General features: G+C 44.6%; 1 protein-coding gene across 1 annotated transcript in view; it reads right to left on the bottom strand.

Moving 5' to 3' along the window:
- SLC44A4 (solute carrier family 44 member 4) overlaps positions 1-23,773 on the bottom strand; it is a 76,026-nt gene that overhangs the window by 26,651 nt on the left and 25,602 nt on the right. The window contains exons 2-7 of the mRNA XM_061619453.1: positions 15,717-15,765; positions 15,081-15,154; positions 11,971-12,049; positions 6,646-6,745; positions 4,226-4,360; positions 1,340-1,400 (exon numbers count right to left, since the gene is read on the bottom strand). Coding sequence (XP_061475437.1) covers positions 1,340-1,400; positions 4,226-4,360; positions 6,646-6,745; positions 11,971-12,049; positions 15,081-15,154; positions 15,717-15,765 — 498 coding nt within the window. The remainder of the gene's footprint in view (positions 1-1,339; positions 1,401-4,225; positions 4,361-6,645; positions 6,746-11,970; positions 12,050-15,080; positions 15,155-15,716; positions 15,766-23,773) is intronic.

Here is a 23,773-nt window from a genome sequence, read left to right as displayed (position 1 = left end):
TGCCCCAGCAGTTGCTAGCTGTTGCTTTGGCAGTGTTGAGGTAATGGGAGAAGTGGTACCCAACAGAATTCTCCCCTTCTGTATGTAAGGAGTGTAGCACCAACACATGTTACAAGTGATCTGAACCAGTGGGGGACAACAGATAGAAAGGCAATCTGTTCTTCCCTCTGCTGATTTCTTCTCTGAAGTGTTTGTTGTTTTTGCAGGCTTTGCTCCTCCCCTTCCTTCTCTTCCCATTTTTGTTCTCAGTTAGTTAGTAATGGCTCCCTGAGTGGACACTGTGTGGCTGCTTCAGCATGTATAACTTTACCTTTTTGTAGTAATAAACCTTCACTTTGTTTATTCTTTATTATTTCAACTACCAGTCATAACAGACCAGTTACTTGGTGCAAAATAACTGGCCTGATGGCCAGACTGCTGATGGGGGCACATAGCTGAGAACATGTGACACCACTGTTAAAACATCTGCACTAGCTGCCCATCTCCTGCTGAGCCAGGTTCAGGGTCCTTGAAATAATTTACAAAGCCTTGAACAACTTCGGACCAGAGTATCTTAGGGACTGCTTGAATCCTTATATCCCAGCTCAATCACTGAGATCATCTGCAGGAGCGGAATTGGTTGTTCCTCGGGCTGGCGAGGCTCATTTGACATCGACACGAAATCAAGCCTTCGGTGTCATCAGCCCAGTTCTCTGGAATGCTCTGCCAACAGAGGTTCAGCAGGAGCCTTCTGTTTTAACTTTTAAATGCCTGCTGAAAACCCTCCTGTTCTGCCAGGCAGGTAATTAAGAACACATCTTTTTGCAGTGAAAAAAAATGAAATGGACTGCCTTCAAGTCGATTCCAACTTATGGGCGACCCTATGAATAGGGTTTTCATGGTAAGCTGTATTCAGAGGGGGTTTACCATTGCCTTCCTCTGAGAGGCAATGACTGGCCCAAGGTCACCCAGTGAGCTTCATGGCTGTGTGGGGATTCGAACCCTGGTCTCCCAGGTCATAGTCCAGCACCTTAACTACTACACGACACTGGCTCTCCTTTTTGCAGTAGCTGACCTTTATTTTTATTGTATAGTTTTTATCTGTAAAAAACATACAAGTGGTTACCGAAATATGAAATAGTAGTATATAAATGTTTCTAAATAAATAAAAAATATATTTCTGCACTCCACTGCGCTCGCTCTCTCCCCCTCCCCCCTTTCCCCATATATATATATATATATATATATATATACACACACACACCCCAAAAGCTCTTTATGTTGTATAAAGTAGAGGAGCCCTCACAATAAGTATTTGAAGCTGGCGGCTGGAGAACCCAGCTGTGCCATCAGTACTTACGTGACTTAGATGGGACTGTGAATTCCGGACATAGCTGGAAGTGAAGAATTTCTTTCACTGTCTGTGAACAAAACAGGAAGTTAAAATTTGTTTGCTGGTGTAGAGTCATACATTTATTCATCTTAGGTGTTTTTAACCCCGCTCTTCAGCCAACAAGGCTCCTCCCACAGTGGCTTTCATCAAACCAAATGCAATCAAGGGAACAAGAGCAACCAATAAAATCGAGCAGACAGTCGGGTTGAAAAACAGCGTTAGAGCAAAGGGTAAACAAGTTTTTTTAAAAATCTAGCATAAAATATAGCCCCATGTGAATCTCCCTAGAAAGGCAAACCCATAAACAGGGGGCTACTACAATTGAAAGGGCTTGAAAATACTGGACTGTTTTCCCTCCAAGACAGAAACAGACAAAAAACAAGCAAACACCTGTATTGAGAACAATCCCCCCAGCAGAGATGGGAAAATGATGCAATGGTGGCTGGTGCCCATTGGGATTGGTGGGGCGGAAGGTAGGGAGACCAACAGTAAGTGGAATGAACCAGTGCCAATGACAGGTAGAGCTCATCCTCCTGCCTGCTGAGCCTTATGAGGGCAACACTGAGGCTAAGGAGGAGGAAGCCGGCAGGCAGTGCTGTCACTCCTTAGACTGGTTGTAAGTAAGAGGGCAGGCAGGCGGGAGCTGGCTGGGGGCAGACTGAGGTTGGTGGGGCACTGCCCTGTTTGCCCTAATACACTAGCCTCCAAGGGCTGCAGGTCTCATTTGAAAAGGTGTCAGTCCCCTATTTTACAGGTGGGCAGAAGGTAGACGGGGATGGCAGATTGCTGGGTGATTTGCAGTAGACTGTCAAATTTGGAGATGGAAACCCTTGCCAATTGCAACAACATTACTTTTTTCCACCTAAATAGGCTGCTGACATGAGGAAAGCTAACCAGGAGGGAACTTTCTGTGCAAAGGTCTGTGAGTTTCGTTCATTTCTGGTGCTGATAACAAATCGGCTCAGAAGCATCCCTGTTCTTTAATTCTCACTGCAAGCCTTGTGGACTTGGCTCTGGCTGGCAGATCTTGGGGTTCCAGTAGAAAAACAAAAACAAAAACGGAATAGATCAGACAGTCCTGATGTCTGCCCATTCCTGCTCTATTTGAAGGGCTGTCTCGTCCAAGTGTGGTTTAAAGATAAAGAATGCTCAGAAGGAAGAGTAGCAGAGTCTCCCTGGAAGCTGCCCATCAACAATTAGCAGCACCTGGACAGCAGACTGAGCTATTAAGGTAAGATCCATCATACTTCATTTGAAACAGCTCTGATGGCAAATTGTTTTAAACTATTTTTAATGTTGTGTTTTACATTGTTGTGACCTGCCCTAGAACCTTTTGGTGAAGGTGGCTGTTGTAATAACAATAACAAAAGTTACAGTTATAAAAACAAATAAAACAAGCATAAAACAATAAAAGTATAAAAACAATTAAGAATAGTTCCATGTATACAATACAAATATGTAAAAGTAATTCCATACATGTTGTGTTGAAAGTTAAAGAGAAAAGCACAAAAGCAGGACTACAGCTGAACGTCAAGAAGACTAAAGTAATGACAACAGAAGATTTATGTAACTTTAAAGTTGACAATGAGGACATTGAACTTGTCGGGGATTATCAATACCTCGGCATAGTCCTTAACCATAATGGAGACAGTAGTCAAGAAATGAGAAGAAGGCTAGGACTGGGGAGGGCAGCTATGAGAGAACTAGAAAAGGTCCTCAAATCCAAAGATGTATCACTGAACACCAAAGTCAGGATCATTCAGACCATGGTATTCCCAATCTCTATGTATGGATGTGAAAGTTGGACAGTGAAAAAAGTGGATAAGAGAAAGATCAACTCATTTGAAATGTGGTGTTGGAGGAGAGCTTTGTGCATACTATGGACTGCAAAAAAGGCAAATAATTGAACTATCACTAGAAGCTAAAATGATGAAACTGAGGTTGTCATACTTTGGACACATCATGAGAAGACATGATTCACTAGAAAAGACAATAATGCTGGGAAAAACAGAAGGGAGTAGAAAAAGAGGAAGGCCAAACGAGATGGATTGATTCCACAATGGAAGCCACAGACCTGAACTCACGAGATCTGAACAGATGCTACTGGAGGTCACTGATTCATAGGGTTGCCATAAGTCGTAATCGACTTGAAGGCACATAACAACAAACAAATGAACACCCAAACTGGGCTACAGATTGCTGGCATGTATGAACTATGTCTCCATCTGGGATTGGGCCTTGTCAATGAAAAAAGATCCTGAAACTTACCTTGCTGCTTCCATGATTCCTTTCCAGGGGAAGAGCCGTAGCTTAGTGGTAAAGCATCTGCTTTGCATACAGAAGATCCCAGGTTCAATCCCCGACATCTCCAGGTCGGGTCAGAAGAGACCCCTGTTGAAACCCTGGAGAGTTGTGACCAGTCAGTGTAGACCAGGGAATGGAAACCTGTGGCCCTCCAGATGTTGTTGGACTTCAGTTCCCATCACGTCAGCTAGCATAGCTAGTGGCAAGGCATGATGGGAGTAGGAGTCCAAAGACATCTGGAGGGCCACTGGAGACCCATTCCCTGGTGTAGACAATATTGAGCTAGATGAACCAATGGCCTGGCTTGGTATAAGACAACTTTCTATATGACCATGTTCCAAGATGCAAGATGATGGAGCCCAACCCATGTCATGCTCTGTGATCCTCGGTGTGGAAGGACATGCAGTGGTCTTGGGGCTGAGATCTGGCACAAACTGACCCCTTCTTGGGTCACAGCAAGCCTGAATGGTGGTGTGCCTGTGCGGTGGAGAGTGGGTGGGTGAAGAACCAAGCTGGCCTAGCCAAAAGTATGCACGGTCCCTGACTTACCAGGTTGGTAGTCTTGAGGTCAACACCAGGCTGGCAAAACAACTGGTTCCATACTTTATCAGGCTTATCATTTAGAGCAACCAAGCTCTGCGGAGGCACCACCCAAAATTTGTCGGGGCAAGATGAGACACAAATCTAGAGAGAAAATGAAAGAAACTTTGATGGAATCTGCAAAAAATTATTGATTGCCTGTTATGTCACCAAAGTGCTAATCACCACTTCCTCGCTTTGCTTTCTCTTGCACATAAAGCTGCAGATTGTTTAAAATGGCGCCACTCAAACAGCATAACACACAAGAAAGGGCTGTAGCTCAATGGGAGAGCACACGTTTTGCATGCATAAGCTCCCAGACTGAATTTTCAGCATCACTAGGTAGCACTAGGAAAAAATCTGGTCTCTCTAAAAACCTTGGGGATCCACTGCGAGTCAGGGTACACCACCCTACACTGGTAGGAAAGGGTTGTAACTCAGTGGTAGAACAACTGCTTTGCATATGGAAGATCCCAGGTTCAATGGTCTGACTCAGTATTTATTTATTTATTTAAAATATTTCTATCCCGCCCTTCTACCCTATAATAGGGCACTCAGGGCGGCTTAAAAAAAAAATCAAACATGTACATAATAAAATTGTAAGCAGTAAAATCACAAAAACATTAAAATAAATTAAAATACATAAAATACAATTAAAATAAATAAAATACTATACACACACACACACACATATACATAGGGGATTGGTACTAAAGGGACTACAAAGGTAAAATTTAACATAGAATACATAAAATCAGTGTCAGGCTCTACCTTCAGTCCCTCCCAAAGGCTCTCTGGAACAAGACCATTTTCAGAAGTCTCCGGAAAATCAACAGGGAGGGAGCAGAGCAAACTTCTTGGGGTAGGGTATTCCAAAGCTTGGGGGCCACAGCTGAAAAAGCTGTCTCCCGCGTGCCTGTCAATCTAACATCTTTCACTCCAGGCATGCAGAGGAGACCAGAGGCAGATGATCTTAAATCCCAGACAGGTACATATGGGCACAAGCAGTCCCTCAGGTACATTGGTCCAAGGCCGTTTAGGGCTTTAAAGGTCAGAACCAGCACTTTGAATTGGGCCCAGAAACAAATTGGGAGCCAGTGGAGTCAATAAAGCACGGGGTGACATGCTCCCTGCGCCGTGCTCCATTTAACATTCTGGTATAAGGCAGGCTCCTATATTCTTAAGCGTTCCATACCCTGGTGCCCTCCAGGTGTTGCTGGACTATAACTGGCCCTTGACCAACGGCTATGCGGGCTGGGGCTGCTGGGATTTGGAGTCCAATTTCATTCAGAGGGCCACATTGCGCCTAGCCCTTAGCATAGACAATACTGTGCTGGATGGACCAATGAAGTGATTTGGTATAAGGCAGTTTCCTATGTTCCTAGAAATTCAGTATGTGACTTTTTTCTGCCATGCAGATAAACTGATGGGTGTGTACGGGTCTTTACATTTCAATCTGTTACGCAACTCTTTTATGGCAAGGTAACCCTGAGAAGAGAAAAATAATAATAAAAGGTAACCCTAACACTTGCAGGGGAAAGGCCTTGGCTCAGTGCAGAACATCTGCTTTGCGTGCAAAGGATCCCAAGGTCATTTCACAGTATGTCCAGGTATTGCTGGGAAAGATCTGTCTGAATCCCTGCAGAGCTGCTGCCAGTTAGTTTAGACTAAGATGGGCTGAACTGGCCTTCATGCACACTCATGGGCCAAGATTGACAGGTGGAAGGGGCAGTCCACTGGACAATCACCTGATGTCATAATGACATCAGATAATCAGTGATTGCCCACATGGTTTGAAATCAAACCAAGCAGGCAAAGAAAGTGTGCACAGTATTTCCCTTGTGCTGCCTGTCAGCTGATTGTTGGTACTGGGGGAAGCCTTGTCTCAAGTGGCCAATCAGCTGATCAGTGAAGCTTGCAGAGTTCATTTTGCCCAAGCCCTGCCTTAACCTGCCCCGGACCTGATGCCATATAGGATATCTAGTGTAGGACAACTGGGTGTGTCCTGGCCAAAACAGCCTTGTTGGCCAAATACGGAGGTCTGGTGGGCCTAATTAGCCCTACTGGCTGGAGGTTCCCCACCCTTGCTTCAGACAATATTGAGCTAGATGCACTAATAGTCTGATGCTGGTCACATCCACAACATACACTTAAAGCACACAGCTTCCCCCAAGAATCCTCGGAACTGTAGCTTGTTAAGTTTGTGTTGGAAGTTGTAGCTCGGGGGGGACGGACTACAGTTCTTTAAATGTATGGTGTGGATTTGATCTCAGCATGAGTCAGTTTCTAACTTTCTGTTCCTATCCCAAGCTTCCTAGTTCCAGCACTGCCTCCTGCTCCAGCCAATCCAGTTTCGCGGCTCCCTTCCTGAGCCCGCCCGCTTTTCCTACCTGTGTCGTAGGGCACTGCAATCCATTCATTGCAGCTGCCAGGATGTTCACACTTGTGGCACATTTCATAATGTTGAAGTAGAAAAGAAAAGGTTTGTTGCTGCAAATAGAGCGAGAGAGAAAAAAACAAACAAACCCAGATTAAATTATTATCAGGTAACAAAAGAGCAGGAGAGGCAGTATCGTAAGCAGGGGCACAGACAACAGTTCAGATGCGGAAGGAGGCTTTCCACTAGGGATGGAAGGCTCTGTCAGTTTCAGTTGTCTCAAGTTTGTCATTTTTCCAATCTTAAATTCAGCTCTCCACACTTCTGCAGCAATCTGTGATGTCTTTTTTTTTTTTTTTTAAATCCTCATGGAAATCCATGAGCGTTTTAGTATGAATTTTTCCTAACAAACACATTTTTGTACACAGTTTTTATTGAAGCACACATATTTTGCAAGGAGCTTCTCTTAGTATAATGTATTTGTGTATGTTGTCTTCACTAATATATTATTTTTATGCACACCTTCCCTTGATTTAACCCTGTTTGCATACACTGGTTGGTTGATCTGCATTGCAAAATTCAGATGTGCGCAAATTTTGAAGGATGGTTGCGTTTCAGTTCTCATATTGTTTGGTAAAATGCAGATTTGATAGATTTGTCTTTCAGTGCATGAACTGAACCTCTCCTCCATCCCTACTTCCCCCCTCCCCAGTGCAAACAGCATCTTAAAGAGAGGGGCAATTTCCACTGGGATTAAGGCATGGAGGAAAAGGGTTAAACACATCTCCCCACAAGCTGCAGTTCCCCCATCCTCCTTGCCAGTGGAGGCTGATTCACTAAGGCAAACGAAGCACTGCTCCACCAATCTCAGCCTGCCTTCAGACAGCCCCTACCTGCCTTGCCTTGTTACTTACAGAGTTGCCCTTGCAGAACTCAAAAGGGAGGAGGATAGAGACAAAAGTAGAATGAGCTGGCTCTGCCCCTGCCTGTCATTGGCTCTTCCAGCCTACCAGTCTTAACGGGCATCAGCCACCCCATCCCCCCTTGCAGTTGCTATTTTTAACACTGGGGGTGGAACTTAGATACACTAATTGCATTTATGCCAGTGTGGAAAATTATTATTTTATTTATGAATTGCTTCCCATGAAACATCTCGAAGCAATTTACAATCATTAATTGGCGATCGCTTGTGGCTGAGTAAGATTGTCTTCCAAGATAAGGCCTTTAACAGTGGGTGGAGGCCAATTCTGGATCCACACAGCCTCCCGCAGTGAGGACATAGGTTTCCAGATGGAAGATGGTCACAATGAGGATTTGTTTGACATGCCTTCTGCTTAGCTCGTTTGTCCTGTTCGCCCTGTATTCGTGCTTCTTCGAAGTCCACAGCACCTTTGATAATAGCCAACCTCCAATTGGGACGTCCATGGGCCAAGACTTCCCAGTTCTTGATGTTCATGTTACATTTTTTTAGATTTGCTTTAAGAACATCTTTAAACCTCTTTTGCTGTCCACCGATATTCCATTTTCCATCCTTAAGTTGGGAGTAAAGTAGCTGCTTTGGAATACGGTGATAAAGCATTCGAACAACATGGCCGGTCCAACGAAGTTGATGTTGAAGGATCATTGTTTCAACACTGGTAGTCTTTGCTTCTTCCAAAATGCTAACATTAGTCCATCTGTCTTCCCAAGTAATTTGCAGAATTTTCCGGAGGCAGCGTTGGTGGAATCTTTCAAGAAGCTGGGAGTGGCGTTTATAAATAGTACATGTTTCACAGGCATACAGTAAGGTTGGTAGTATAATGGCTGTGTAAATAAGCATTTAGGTCTCTCTGCGAATATCCCAATCCTCAAACACTCTACGCTTCATTCGGGAGAATGCAGTACTCGCAGAGCCCAGACGATGTTGAATTTCAGCATCGATGTCAGCTTTTACAGAGAGATGGCTGCCAAGATAGGGGAAGTTATCAACGTTCTCCAGTGTCACACCATTACACTGGATTGATGGTGCTACAGAGGGACTAGTTCGCACCTGTTGATGTAGCACTTTGGTTTTTTTAATATTAAGTGAGAGCCCAAGCTTCCCATATGCTTCTGCAAAGACATTTAGGATACATTATCCTACATTACATCAGCATATTGAAGTTCTACGACAGAGGTTGACATTACCTTAAGTTTTGCTTTCAGCCTACTAAGATTAAAAAGCTTTCCATCTCAATAAGGTGTAGAATCATGGCAATGAAGATAGCAAATAAGGTAGGAGCAATGACACACCGTTTTACGCCTGATCCGACTCTGAATGGATCGCTCTGAAAGTCACTGTTATCAAAAATTGTCGCTGTCATGTTGTCATGAAGGAGTCGCAAAATATTCACAAATTTATCAGGGCATCCAGTTTTCAGAAGGATGGTCCAGAGAGCAGTTTGATTCACAGTATCAAAGGCCTTAGTCAGAATAAACGCCATATATAAAGGTCGATTCTGCTCCCAGCATTTTTCTTGAAGCTGTCATGCAGTGAAGATCATGTCCACTGTCCCCCTGGAAGGGTGGAAACCATTTTGAGATTTGGGGAGGACATCCTCTCAGATCGGGAGGAGGCGATTTGCAAGGATCGTTGCAAGGATTTTACCTGCGGTAGCAAGAAGACAGATACCTTAATAGTTCCCACAATCTGTTCTATCACCCTTTTTAAAAAGGGTGATAATTATGGCGTCCCTAAAGTCTTCTGGGATCTCCTCCCTCATCCAGGTTTTTTCAATGAGTTTATGAAGTTGTTGTGTAAGTTCAGGCCCTCCTTCTTTAAAGACTTCAGCAGGAATCCCATCAGGTCCACTAGCTTTGTTGTTCTTCATTTGATTTATGGCTTTACTGACTTCATCCAAATTAGGGGATACTGCAAGCTCATCTCTAGTTTGTTGTGGAATTTGTGAGAAGACCTCATCAATCACAATAGAGTTACAATTAAGGAGGTCGTGGTAATGCTCTTTCCAACGCAGTGCAATAGACTATCCTTAAGAAGTTTGCTACCATCCATTGAATGTAAGGGATTTGTACCATAATTAGATTGCCTTTGTGGCATTAAAAAAGCCCTGTGCATTGTGAGCATCTGCAAAGTGCTGGATTTCTTGAGCTTTCTTTATACACCAGACGTTCTTAAGTTCTCTAGTTCTTCTTTGGACCTCAGCCTTTGCACTGGCATCGTTCTTTTCTTAGCAGCACAGTTAATGTCTTTCTGCCATATCTGGAAGGCTTACCTTTTCTTGTTGATATGTTCAATCTCACTATCATTCTCATCAAACCAATCCTGATGTTTCTTAGTTTGGTATCAATGGTTTGTTCACATGCTGCAATAATGGATGTCTTCAGTTTAATCCAGTGTTCCTCGACATTTTCAGGGAGTTCCATCGGTAGATGTTTCTTGAGAGTTGTTTGAAAGCAGGCTCACTTAATAGGATCTTGAAGGGCGTGGATGTTCATTTTATGCCTTGGTTTTCTTCCTTGGAGCCTACATTGAGGAACAATATTAATGGCCATACTGGATCGAATTAATTGGTGATCCGTCCAGCACTCGTCAGCACTCGTCATGGCCCTAGTGAGGAGAACATCACAACGATCTCTGGCACGTACAATTACTTAACCCAGGAGATGCCAGCGTTTTGATCGAGGGTGCTTCCATGATATTTTAAATTTATTTTTCTGGTGAAAGAGCGTGTTTGTAATAACAAGATTATGCTCTGCACATTTAGTCAGAAGTAGAATGCCATTCAGGTTGCTATTGCCAACTCCTTCATTCCCAAAGGTTTCTGGCCATAAATTGAATCACACCCAACTCTTGCATTGAAATAGCCCAAGAGGATAATGTTATACTCCTTAGGTATCTCTGATAAGATGGTGTCCAGCTGGTTATAAAAAATTTCCTTGATGTCTTCATCAGCATCTAATGTTGGTGCATAAGCACTTAGAATAGTTGCCTGCTGGGTTTTGGTAAGTTTTAACTGAAGAGATGAGAGTCGTTCATTAATGCCAGTAGGAACTTCTGACAATAGCTTCACAAGATTATTTTTAATAGCAACACTGGGTGACCTTGGGCCAGTCACTGTCTCTCAGCCTAGCCTACCTCACAGGGTTGTTGTGAGAACCAAATGGGGAGGGGAGAACCACATATATCACCTCAAGCTCTTTGGGAGAAAGGTGGGATATAAATGAAATAAATAAATAATTACAATTAAATCCAGTACAGTCACCGATTGACTAGAATATTTGACTTCCCTTCCTCTGATGGTGGGCCCCTCTAGACTGGTGAGGAGGATTTTTTGCAGGTGGATTCTGCAACATGCCATTGATGCAATAATGGTGCATTAGTAATAGATTTATACTGGACTGCCCACACATATTCCACTTCATTAGTTGTTCCACAACGCATGCCCTAAACTACGGCATTATTGCCTTCTGGAAGGGTACTCTTACACCACAGCACAACAAAAGTGGGACCAACCCCCCCCCAAACCCTGAAACATTTGTGATAGAAAAAGCAGCAGGATTTCAGCATGAAGTTACAGGACATGCACCGATTGGAAATGACGCTGTGTCCACCTCAGAACTTTTCAAGCACAAACGGTATAGAAAGCAGGGTTGCATATAATCACTCCAATATCATCACCTGTGCAAATAATCATGAATGCACAAGAAAAAGGGTGTCTGGAAGGGGACGTAGTCATGTAAAGAGAGCCAGAGAGTAAGAAACACAACAAATGAGTGAAATGAAAAAAAAAAAGCTGAAGTGGCCTCAGCAGAAGACAGTTGTGGACAAAAGGGAAAACATGAATGACAGAAGTAAAAACTAAAGTAAGATAGACAATGGCAACATTCACACTATACAATTATTCCACTATTGTTCCACTTTAAAAAGTCATTGCTTCTTCTAAAGAATCATGGGAAGTGTAGTTTGTGAAGGGTTCGGAGTGTCGTTATGAGACTCTTATTCTCCTCACAGAATTACAATTGCCAGAATGGTTTAACAGTCAATCCCTATTCACAGAGAACTCTGGGAACTGTGGCCCTCTGAGGGGAATAGGGGTCTCCTAACAACCACCAGCACAAACTACACATCCCAGGATTCACAAACTACACATCCCAGGATTCTTTGGGGGAAACTATGACTGAAGTGGAAAAATAGTGGAATAAATGAATGGTGTGAATGTGGCCATAGAGAAAATGACTCTGCCAGGCCAAGCCATGTTTCCTGCCATGAATTTTAGCCTTGTGTGCTTATTAAGTCCCTCCCCCGTGACAACCCACCCACTTCCATTGGTTCCCCTTTCCCATATGTCTCTGAACCCACCTATTTTCGCTGGTTCCACAATATGCTCCAGTTGAATTCCTGGGATAAATAACCTGCCGGGGATCACCATATACCCATGCTGGCATAGGAGGAAAGAAAGAAAAATGAGACTGGGTATACTCCTAACATTTTGCAGATGAGAAGCACTGTGATGTAATGTTGGTTAGTGACAACTCAAATTGGGGAGAGATGAGTGTATGTGTTTATCCTGCCTTTTTGTCTCACCACAGGCCTCCAAGGTGGGCAGCAATAAATGAAAGTAGATACATAATACACAATAACAAGTTTCTTTCAAAAGGCAGAGGTGACATATGAAGGTTCTGGGGGTTGTGGAAGATGATGGGAACTGTCCACTCCTCAGGCCTCATATCAGCCTTCCCCAACCTGGTGCCTTCAGATGTTGCTGGACTACAATTCCAGCCAGCATGTTGATGCGGCCACTAGTGCAATCCTCACTTTGCAATGAAGCTCACTGAGTGACCTTGGGCCACTCACTGTCTCTAAGCTTAATCTACCTCATAGGGCTGTTGTGAGGATAAAACTAGGTGTGGGGAAGGGAAAGAACCATGTACCCTGCCTTGATTTTCATGGAGGTGGAGAATAATAAAAATGCAGAAATAAAGGTGAAAACAGGGATTACTCCTGTGTTACTTGTTCATACCCCTGATCTCACACCACCTAAAGCCCTCCTCCCAGGAGAAAAATCAGGAGGTAGGAAATGACATTACATATTGCTGAAAATCTCCCTGCAACAGTGTTTATTATCACATTTACATCACACCTTTCCTCCTAGGAGATCAAGGTGGTGTACATGGTTGTCCTTCTCCATTTTGCCCTCACAATAAGCCTGTGAGGTAGGTTAGGCTGAGAAAATGTGACTGGCCCAAGGTCACCCAGTGAACATCATGGCTGAGTGGGGATTTGAACCCTCGTCTCTCCCAGGTCCTAGTCCAACAGTCTAACCACTACACCTCACATGTTACATTTATTTATTTATTTATTTTTGTAAAAGGCCTTTCCCACATTGACTTCTAAGGCAGGATGAGTTAGAGCCATAAGAGTTTCTCAATTTTACAGTGCAGGTTTACTGGGGAAGAAACTCCCACTGAACTCAACAGGGCCAGGAAATGAGCAAAGGATTGCACCCTTAAAATTTAACAGAAGGCTCAGCTTTAATGTTTAATAGAACACTCGCTCTTATGAAGGGTCCAGTTGTATCTACTGTTTAATTTTTAAAATTTTAATATGATTCCATCTATTATGTCCTGGATTCCTCCGAGGGGGTCAGGGTGGTGTTCATGGTTATTCCCCCCCACACACACACACAAAATTGTATCCTCACAACAACCATGTGTGGTAAATTAGGTTTATTCAAGAGGACTGGAGGGCCCCATTTAGTCCCCAGGCCTGAAGTTCCCCACTCCCGATGTAGACAGTACAGAGCTAGATAGACCAGAAGGTCTGACTCAGTAAAAGGTACTATTATCCAAATTCATAGCCAGGACAGCATTGCAAATGGCAAGATTTAATACATTCTTTCAGATCTGTAAGTCTCAGGACAAGAGTAAAATACATAGTTTCAAGCCTGCAACTCTACAGAGAGAGAGAAAAAGTTTTAATGCTGAATATTTTTACTATTACAGTGTTTTAAAATCAGAACACTTGGCTCAGTACCAAGGACAGTACCTATTTGGCGCGCCGTCTCCAGAAGGTAGGGCTTGGGGAACATTATTCGATGCCCTGGACTCTCCATTGTGGAGTCCCGCAGGGATCGGTCCTGTCCCCTATGCTCTTTAACATCTATATGAAGCCGCTGGGAGCGGTCATCAGGAGCTTTGGAGTGCGTTGTCACCAGTATGCTGATGACACGCAACTCTATTTCTCCTTTTCATCTTCTTCAGGTGAGGCTGTTAACGTGCTGAACCGTTGCCTAGCCGCGATAATGGACTGGATGAGAGCTAACAAACTGAAGCTCAATCCTGACAAGACTGAGACGCTGTTGGTGGGTGCCTTCTCGACCCAGGTGGTGGATGTTCAACCTGTTCTGGATGGGGTTACACTCCCCCTGAAGGAACAGGTTCGTAGCTTGGGGGTCCTTTTCGATCCATTCCTGTCTCTTGAGGCTCAAGTGGCCTCGGTGGCACGGAATGCGTTCTACCATCTTTGGCTGGTAGCCCAGCTACGCCCCTATCTGGATAATGTTGACCTCACCTCAGTTGTTCATGCTCTGGTAACCTCAAGATTGGACTACAGCAATGCACTCTACGTGGGGCTGCCTTTGAAGACGATTCGGAAACTACAGCTAGTGCAAAACGCAGCAGCTAGACTGCTGACGAGGACCAGACGGTCAGCACATATAACACCTGTCTTGGCACGTTTGCACTGGCTACCTATTTGTTTCCGGGCCAGATTCAAAGTGCTAGTTTTGACTTATAAAGCCTTACACGGTGCGGGACCACAATACCTTGCAGAACACCTCTCTCGCTATGAACCTACCCGCTCACTACGATCAACATCTAAGGCCCTCCTCCGAGACCCGTCCCACGCGGAAGCTCGGAGGGCTGTTACTAGATCTAGGGCCTTTTCAGTAGTGGCCCCCAAATTATGGAATAGTCTTCCCGATGAGGTGCGCCTGGCACCTACTCTTCTATCTTTTCGGCGCCAGATCAAAACCTTTTTATTCTCCCAGGCATTTTAATTGTGTTATGTTAGTTACTTTATTTCATGTTGTTAAATGCTTAAGTTGTCTGTTTTAGGGATTTTATCTGATTTTTACTGTTTTGTATTTTATTCCTTGCTGTGAACCGCCCAGAGAGCCATTGGCTAAGGGCGGTATAGAAATGGAATGAAATAAATAAAAATAAATACAACTTCCTCACTTCAGCTGGGGTTCAACTGCTATTTTCCACTCAAAATTAAGCTTGCAAATAAAAACAACTGACGTGAATTCATTTAGCGTATGCAGTTGACAGAATCTGGCTTATCAGCTATGGAATCTTGAGCATCCTGAACTTCCAGATAAACTGCGTCTTGTCTCTCTGCCAAAAAACAACTTGATTCCACCTTCCTTCCCCCTATCTCGGGGTTCTGCCACCTTTAGTGGTGCTTACCCAGAATTCCCACCACGATATAGCCGGCAATGAAAACTGTGAAGAGAATGCAGCAGATAATGTCGGTACAGCTCCTGGAATAGGAGAAGAGAGGGAACACAGACACATATGTATAAATAAGCAAAACGGGCGATGTCAGAGGCTGTTCTAACCCAAAGACTCTTAACCCTAGATCAGCCTAGGGCAACAGGTTTTGGTTTTTTTTTTTTTTTACTAACATGCATATTTTTATGAGCAATTCCCCCTAATATAATGCACTTCACTAATATATGGATTTTTATGTGCTGTTTACCCCAGTATAGGCATTTTTGTACATTCCTTGGCTGGAGAATTGCATTGCAAAATCTGGAGAAGGGCAAATTTTGAAGAATGGCTGTGTTTCACTTCACATACTGTTTTGTAATGTGTGAATTTGGTAGATTTGCCTTTAAATGCAGATTAAATTGAATCCCCCCCATTCCTAGTGATAACCTATCATCATCTGAAGGGCAACAGGTTCCACACCACTGTTACCTAGGCCTACCCACTCTCCTCACAGACAACCTGGGCTCCAGCCCCTTTTTGGCCCTGCGGCCAGCACACTTCCTATTCTAGATTTCAGCCAGCTCATCCATATACATCCAAAGACATTCTTACCTTTTCTGAATGGGACCACGGAAAGAGGGATCAAATTTGCACTTCTCCCCTGGTGAAAGTGAGAGAAAGACCGTGAGAGTGGTAAATCCAGGACAACCAAGCTTTCAGGTGTTGGGCCCTGGGCCAGCCTAGTCATTTTTTGTGGTTAAACCCAGGAATAAAAGGACTTTCAGAGGAGATATCTAGGAACATAGGAAGCTTCCTCATACCAATTCAGACCCACTGGTCCATCTAGCTCAGTACTGTCTACACTGACTGGCAGCAGTTCTCCAGAGTTTCACACAAGAAGTCTCTTCAAGTCCTACCTGTTTGAGCTCTAAACTGGCAGAGAGTACATTTTCTTTACCATTGAATCTCCATAGCTGACTTATTTATTTATTATTTGATTTACATCCCGTCCTTCCCCCCAGTAGGAGCCCACAACTAGACTTACATAACTATGAAGCTGGGGGCACAGCTGGCAGACAGGTTTGAGCTCCAAGCACTTCCATTAGAACACAGGAAGCTGTCTTATCTGGAGATGCCATTGGGGACTGAACCTGGGGCCTTCTGCATGCAAGGCAGATGTTCTACCACTAAGCGAAGGCTCTTTCCCAACCCCCCACACTGGAGAAGAAATGAGAGGGTGTAAATAGGCTTCATAGTTTGACAGGAACCTCCAAAGTGCCTTGAACTATGTGCAGTGTGATTTTCCCCCCTACTGAATAATCACAGCCAGCTATCATTAATGAAAGGAAAGTATTTCCCAAAAGTGTGGATTTCTAGCTGCTGTGCTTTATTTATTAATTTGGTACTTTCATTGCCCAGTCTCCACCAAAGGTCCCAGGGTGGGTTACATGATGGAAACTGGTGGCTCCAAGAGCACCTTGAACAACTCCTTGAAAGTATGGACTAAACCCAGGAGTGGATTCGCTGCCGCACTGACATCAGAGTCACCCATCTCCGCTGGGGTTACATGAGTGTCCTTATGCCAGCTGTGAAAACTGGAAAATCCTCCAGAGCATTCAGGAAGGAGATTCCATACATCTTTTGAGAGAAGAACTTGTCAATCTCCCCACCTTGCAGGGAGGTACTGCCACAGCAAAACCAAACCTCACCAGGGAATTACCTTTCCCTGTCAATGGACTCTCTACAAGCCCTCCCTCTCACCCACCCATGGAATCAAGCCAGTACACTCAGTCATGCACACACAAAAACAAAATAAAATAAAAGGAATGGGTGCTGAAGTACTGGAACAATTCCCTGGTTGTCATGGAGACCATGAAGTCCCAAGCCATCACACTGGAGATCACCTTGGCATGGATGCTGAAGTCATCCAACACAACAGTGGAGGGATTCTCCAAACAACACATCTGTGATTACCTTTGCCAGCTTGGCCAGGGAAACTTCAATGCAGCAGGGTGGGTGGTACACAAGCAACATCCCCAGTGTGTCCAGATGGCCCAACACACCAACACATACATCGGGGCATACTCTCGACCTTGTTTTTACTACTGGACATGGGGATAGTAATCTGGATGTGGGGAGTCTTACATCTCTCCCTTTGTCATGGTCAGATCACTGCTTGCTGAAGTTTAGACTTTCAGTGGCCTTTTCCCTCTGCAAGGGTGGGGGACCTATTAAAATGGTCCGCCCCCGGAGACTAATGAATCCTGATGGTTTTCAAAGGGCTCTGGGGGATTTTCTGGCTGATAGGACTGGCGCTCCTGTCGAAGCCCTGGCTAATCTGTGGAATGCAGAGATGACCCGGGCAGTGGACACGATCACTCCTGCGTGCCCTCTCCTTTGTGGAGCTCATACAGCTCCTTGGTATACTCTGGAGCTAAGAGCGATGAAGCAAGATAGGAGACGGCTTAAGCGGAGTTGGAGCTGGTTTGTGCTTCTACCAAACGGTATGTAGGAGCGGTGAGGGCGGCGAAGAAACAACATTTCGCCGCCACTATTAAGGCATCTCTCTCCCGCCCAGCGGAGCTTTTTAGAGTTGTCCGAGGGCTACTCCATTCTGGCCCACAGGACATGGCAGATACATCGGTAGCCCGCTGTAATGAATTTGCTGAGCACTTCCAGCATAAGATCTTATGCATTCGTCAGGACCTAGATTCCCATTTTATGACAGTTAGTCCTAATGAGGTGTCTGGAGCACAGTCTAGTCATGTTTTGTTGGATGAGTTTCAGTCGGTTCAGTTCGAGGACGTGGACAAGGTGCTTGGACAGGTACATGCAACCACTTCGGTACTTGATCCTTGCCCCTCTTGGCTTATAAAAACTAGCAAGGATGGAACAGCCAGCTGGGCCAAGGAAGTGATAAATGCCTCTTTACGAGAGGGAGTGGTCCCTGGCTGTCTGAAAGAAGCGGCGGTGAGACCACTCCTGAAAAAACCTTCCTTGGACCCAGAGGACTTTAACAACTATAGACCAGTGGCAAATGTTCCATTCTTGGGCAAGGTCCTGGAACGAGTGGTTGCTGACCAGCTCCAGGCGCTATTGGATGAAACCGATTATCTAGATCCATTTCAGTCAGGTTTCAGACCCAGTTTCGGCACTGAGACGGCCTTGGTCACCCTGTGTGATGACCTATGTCAGGAGAGAGACAGAGGGAGTGTAACTCTGTTGATTCTCCTTGATCTCTCAGCGGCTTTTGATACCATCGACCATGGTATCCTTCTGGAGAGGCTTGCGGAGTTGGGTGTTGGAGGCACTGCTTGGCAGTGGTTCCGCTCCTACTTGGCGGGCCGTCTCCAGAAGATAATACTTGGGGAACATTGCTGAACCCCGTGGGTTCTCCAATATGGGGTCCCGCAGGGTTCGGTCTTGTCTCCCATGCTTTTTAACATCTATATGAAGCCGTTAGGTGCGGTCATCCGGAGTTTTGGAGTGCGTTGTCATCAGTACGCTGATGACACACAGCTCTACTTGTCCTTTTCATCTTCTTCAGGTGAGGCGGTCGATGTGCTGAACCGCTGTCTGGACGCGACAATGGACTGGATGAGAACTAACAAACTGAAACTCAATCCTGATAAGACTGAGATGCTGCTGGTGGATGGTTTCTCTGGTCAGATGGTGGATACATACCCTGTCCTGGATGGGGTTACACTCCCCCTAAAGGATCAGGTTCGTAGTTTGGGAGTCGTTTTAGACTCTTCCCTGTCACTTGAGGCCCATGTAGCCTCGGTGGCACGGAATGCGTTCTACCAACTTCGGTTGGTAGCCCAGCTACGTCCCTATCTGAGTAAGGAGGACCTTACATCAGTGGTTCATGCTCTGGTAACCTCACGTTTGGACTACTGCAACGCGCTCTACGTAGGGCTACCTTTGAAGACGGTTCGGAAGCTACAGCTAGTGCAAAATACGGTGGCCAGACTGCTAACAAGAACTAAGCGGTCTGAGCATATAACACCTGTTCTGGCTCCCTTGCACTGGCTTCCAATATGCTACCGGGCCAGATTCAAAGTGTTGGTTTTAACCTATAAAGCCTTATACGGCGCAGGACCACGATACCTGCAGGAACGCCTCTCCCGTTACGAACCGGCTCGTACACTACGGTCTACTACGAAGGACCTCCTCCAGGTCCCGACCCATAGGGAGGCCCGGAGGGTAGTAACAAGATCTAGGGCCTTCTCAGTGGTGGCCCCCGAATTGTGGAATAGTCTCCCCGAGGAGGTACGCCTGGCACCGACACTATTATCCTTTCGGCGCCAGGTTAAAACCTTTCTTTTCTCTGAGGCATTTTAATTTAAGTTATTTATGTAAATGCTGTAATTTCTATTTTAGATGGTGTATTTTTATATTTGTCATACTGACTTTGCAATTTTATTATTGTATATGTTGCCATGTTTGCCGCCCAGAGAGCTGTTTGCTAGTCGAGCGGGATATAAGCTGAATAAATAAATAAATAAATTAACAAACCATCAAAACACCCAGGTCCACACCATACATTTAAAGCACATCCAGCACACATTGAAAACACAGAAGTTAACATAAGAACATAAGAAGAGCCTGCTGGATCAGGCCAGTGGCCCATCTAGTCCAGCATCCTGTTCTCACAGTGGCCAACCAGGTGCCTGGGGGAAGCCCACAAGCAGGACCCGAGTGCAAGAACACTCTCCCCTCCTGAGGCTTCCGGCAACTGGTTTTCAGAAGCATGCTGCCTCTGACTAGGGTGGCAGAGCACAGCCATCATGGCTAGTAGCCATTGATAGCCCTGTCCTCCATGAATTTGTCTAATCTTCTTTTAAAGCCATCCAAGCTGGTGGCCATTACTGCATCTTGTGGGAGCAAATTCCATAGTTTAACTATGCGCTGAGTAAAGAAGTACTTCCTTTTGTCTGTCCTGAATCTTCCAACATTCAGCTTCTTTGAATGTCCATGAGTTCTAGTATTATGAGAGAGGGAGAAGAACTTTTCTCTATCCACTTTCTCAATGCCATGCATAATTTTATACACTTCTATCATGTCTCCTCTGACCCGCCTTTTCTCTAAACTAAAAAGCCCCAAATGCTGCAACCTTTCCTCGTAAGGGAGTCCCTCCATCCCCTTGATCATTCTGGTTGCCCTCTTCTGAACCTTTTCCAACTCTAGAATATCCTTTTTGAGATGAGGCGACCAGAACTGTACACAGTATTCCAAATGCGGCCGCACCATAGATTTATACAACGGCATTATGATATCGGCTGTTTTATTTTCAATACCTTTCCTAATGATCCCTAGCATGGAATTTGCCTTTTTCACAGCTGCCGCACACTGGGTCGACATTTTCATCGTGCTGTCCACTACAACCCCGAGGTCTCTCTCCTGGTCGGTCACCGCCAGTTCAGACCCCATGAGCGTATATGTGAAATTAAGATTTTTTGCTCCAATATGCATAATTTTACACTTGTTTATATTGAATTGCATTTGCCATTTTTCCACCCATTCACTCAGTTTGGAGAGGTCTTTTTGGAGCTCTTCGCAATCCCTTTTTGTTTTAACAACCCTGAACAATTTAGTGTCGTCAGCAAACTTGGCCACTTCACTGCTCACTCCTAATTCTAGGTCATTAATGCACAAGTTGAAAAGTACAGGTCCCAATACCGATCCTTGAGGGACTCCACTTTCTACAGCCCTCCATTGGGAGAACTGTCCGTTTATTCCTACTCTCTGCTTTCTGCTTCTTAACCAATTCCTTATCCACAAGAGGACCTCTCCTCTTATTCCATGACTGCTAAGCTTCCTCAGAAGCCTTTGGTGAGGTACCTTGTCTAACGCTTTTTGAAAGTCTAAGTACACTATGTCCACTGGATCACCTCTATCTATATGCTTGTTGACACTCTCAAAGAATTCTAATAGGTTACTGAGACAGGACTTTCCCTTGCAGAAGCCATGCTGGCTCTGCTTCAGCAAGGCTTGTTCTTCTAGGTGCTTGGTTAATCTAGCTTTAATAATACTTTCTACCAGTTTTCCAGGGACAGAAGTTAAGCTAACTGGCCTGTAATTTCCGGGATCCCCTCTGGATCCCTTTTTGAAGATTGGCGTTACATTTGCCACTTTCCAGTCCTCAGGCACGGAGGAGGACCCGAGGGACAAGTTACATATTTTAGTTAGCAGATCAGCAATTTCACCTTTGAGTTCTTTGAGAACTCTCGGGTGGATGCCATCCGGGCCCGGTGATTTGTCAGTTTTTATATTGTCCATTAAGCTTAGAACTTCCTCTCTCGTTACCACTATTTGTCTTAGTTCCTCAGAATCCCTTCCTGCAAATGTTAGTTCAGGTTCAGGGATCTGCCCTATATCTTCCACTGTGAAGACAGATGCAAAGAATTCATTTAGCTTCTCTGCAATCTCCTTATCGTTCTTTAGTACACCTTTGACTCCCTTATCATCCAAGGGTGCAATCGCCTCCCTAGATGGTCTCCTGCTTTGAATGTATTTATAGAATTTTTTGTTGTTGGTTTTTATGTTCTTAGCAATGTGCTCCTCAAATTCTTTTTTAGCATCCCTTATTGTCTTCTTGCATTTCTTTTGCCAGAGTTTGTGTTCTTTTTTATTTTCTTCATTCGGACAAGACTTCCATTTTCTGAAGGAAGACTTTTTGCCTCTAAGAGCTTCCTTGACTTTGCTTGTTAACCATGCTGGCATCTTCTTGGCCCTGGCGGTACCTTTTCTGATCTGCGGTATGCACTCCAGTTGAGCTTCTAATATAGTGTTTTTAAACAACTTCCAAGCATTTTCGAGTGATGTGACCCTCTGGACTTTGTTTTTCAGCTTTCTTTTTACCAATCCCCTCATTTTTGTGAAGTTTCCTCTTTTGAAGTTAAATGTGACCGTGTTGGATTTTCTTGGCAATTGGCCAGTTACATGTATGTTTAATTTAATAGCACTGTGGTCACTGCTCCCAATCGGTTCAACAACACTTACATCTCGCACCAGGTCCCGGTCCCCACTGAGGATTAAGTCCAGGGTTGCCGTCCCTCTGGTCGGTTCCATGACCAACTGATCTAGGGAATAGTCATTTAGAATATCTAGAAACTTTGCTTCTTTGTCATGACTGGAACACATATGCAGCCAGTCTATGTCCGGGTAGTTGAAGTCACCCATTACTACCACATTTCCTAGTTTGGATGCTTCCTCAATTTCATATCTCATCTCAAGGTCTCCCTGAGCAAAGTTCCCCCAAAGGAAATCACAGTTCCTAGAATTCTTTGGGGGATATCATGTGTGGATCTGAGTCGTAAAGTGGATTGGCCTCCTGATAGGGGAGATGGAATCCTTGTGGGTGACTGCAGCTCCCTCCCCACCCAGTAGACCTGGTGCTGCACCAAGTATTGGGCGGGGGGGGGCTCTCTTAATGAAATCCTTAAGTCCAGTGCTTGACTCCTTCCCCCCCACCCCTAATTTTAGCCAAATCACACATCCCATAACTTTCTAAAAACAGCAGCAGAGGAATTACTGCATGCTTGTGTGTGTGTGTGTATGTATTTATTTCACTTCTATCCCACCCTTTCTCCCAAAGAAGCCCTGGGCAAAATGGAAATGGACGGCCTTCAAGTCAATCCTGTCTTATGGCGACCCTAAGAATTGGGTTTTCATGGTAAGCGATATTCAGAGGAGTTTACTATTGCCTTCCTCTGAGGCTGAGAGGCAGTGACTGGCCCAAGGTCACCCAGTGAGCTTCATGGCTGTGTGGGGATTCAAACCCTGGTCTCCCAGATCATAGTGACCTCTAGACTCGATTACTGTAATGCACTCTACGTGGGGCTGCCCTTGAAGACGGTTCGGAAGCTGCAGCTAGTGCAAAACACAGCAGCCAGACTGTTGACGAGGACCAATCGGTCCTCACATATTACACCTGTTCTGGCCCGCATGCACTGGTTGCCGATTTGTTTCCGGGCCAGATTCAAGGTGCTGGTATTGACCTATAAAGCCTTACACGGTGTGGGCCCGCAATACCTGATGGAACGCCTCTCCCGCTATGAACCTACCCGTGCACTTTGTTCGACATCTAAGGCCCTCCTCCGAGTACCGACTCATCGAGAAGCTCGGACGGTAATGACAAGATCCAGGGCCTTTTCGGTGGTGGCCCCCGAATTGTGGAACAGTCTCCCCGAGGAGGTACGCCTGGCGCCGAAAGGATAACAACGTAGGCGCCAGGCTAAAACCTTCCTATTCTCCCAGGCATTTTAATGCATTTTATATATTTTAATGTTTTAGTTATCTCAATACTGTTTAGTGTTATTATGTATCTGTATTTTATATCTAGTGATTTTTGTTGATTTATTGTATTATTGTATGTTGTACACCACCCAGGGAGCCATTGGCTATGGGCGGTTTATAAATGAAATAAAATAAATAAATAAATAAATAAATAAATAGTCCAACACTCTAACCACTACACCAGCAAACCTCAAAAAGTTAAAACAAAACATTTAGGCAAGGCAAGGCAAGCCCTCCCCAGACAATCACAATACAAAATTTTATGATATACATTTGTTTTAACACTGATAATTTTATTTATTGTTTATAGATTTTGTGTTGATTAGTTATCAAGTTCTTATTTTATCAATACTTTTCTCAGGAATATT

The sequence above is a fragment of the Rhineura floridana genome, chromosome 3 (assembly GCF_030035675.1).
Source record: "Rhineura floridana isolate rRhiFlo1 chromosome 3, rRhiFlo1.hap2, whole genome shotgun sequence".
Lineage (NCBI taxonomy): Eukaryota > Metazoa > Chordata > Lepidosauria > Squamata > Rhineuridae > Rhineura > Rhineura floridana.
Note: the sequence above shows the minus strand (reverse complement) of the source record. Positions and strands in the feature narration are given on the sequence as shown.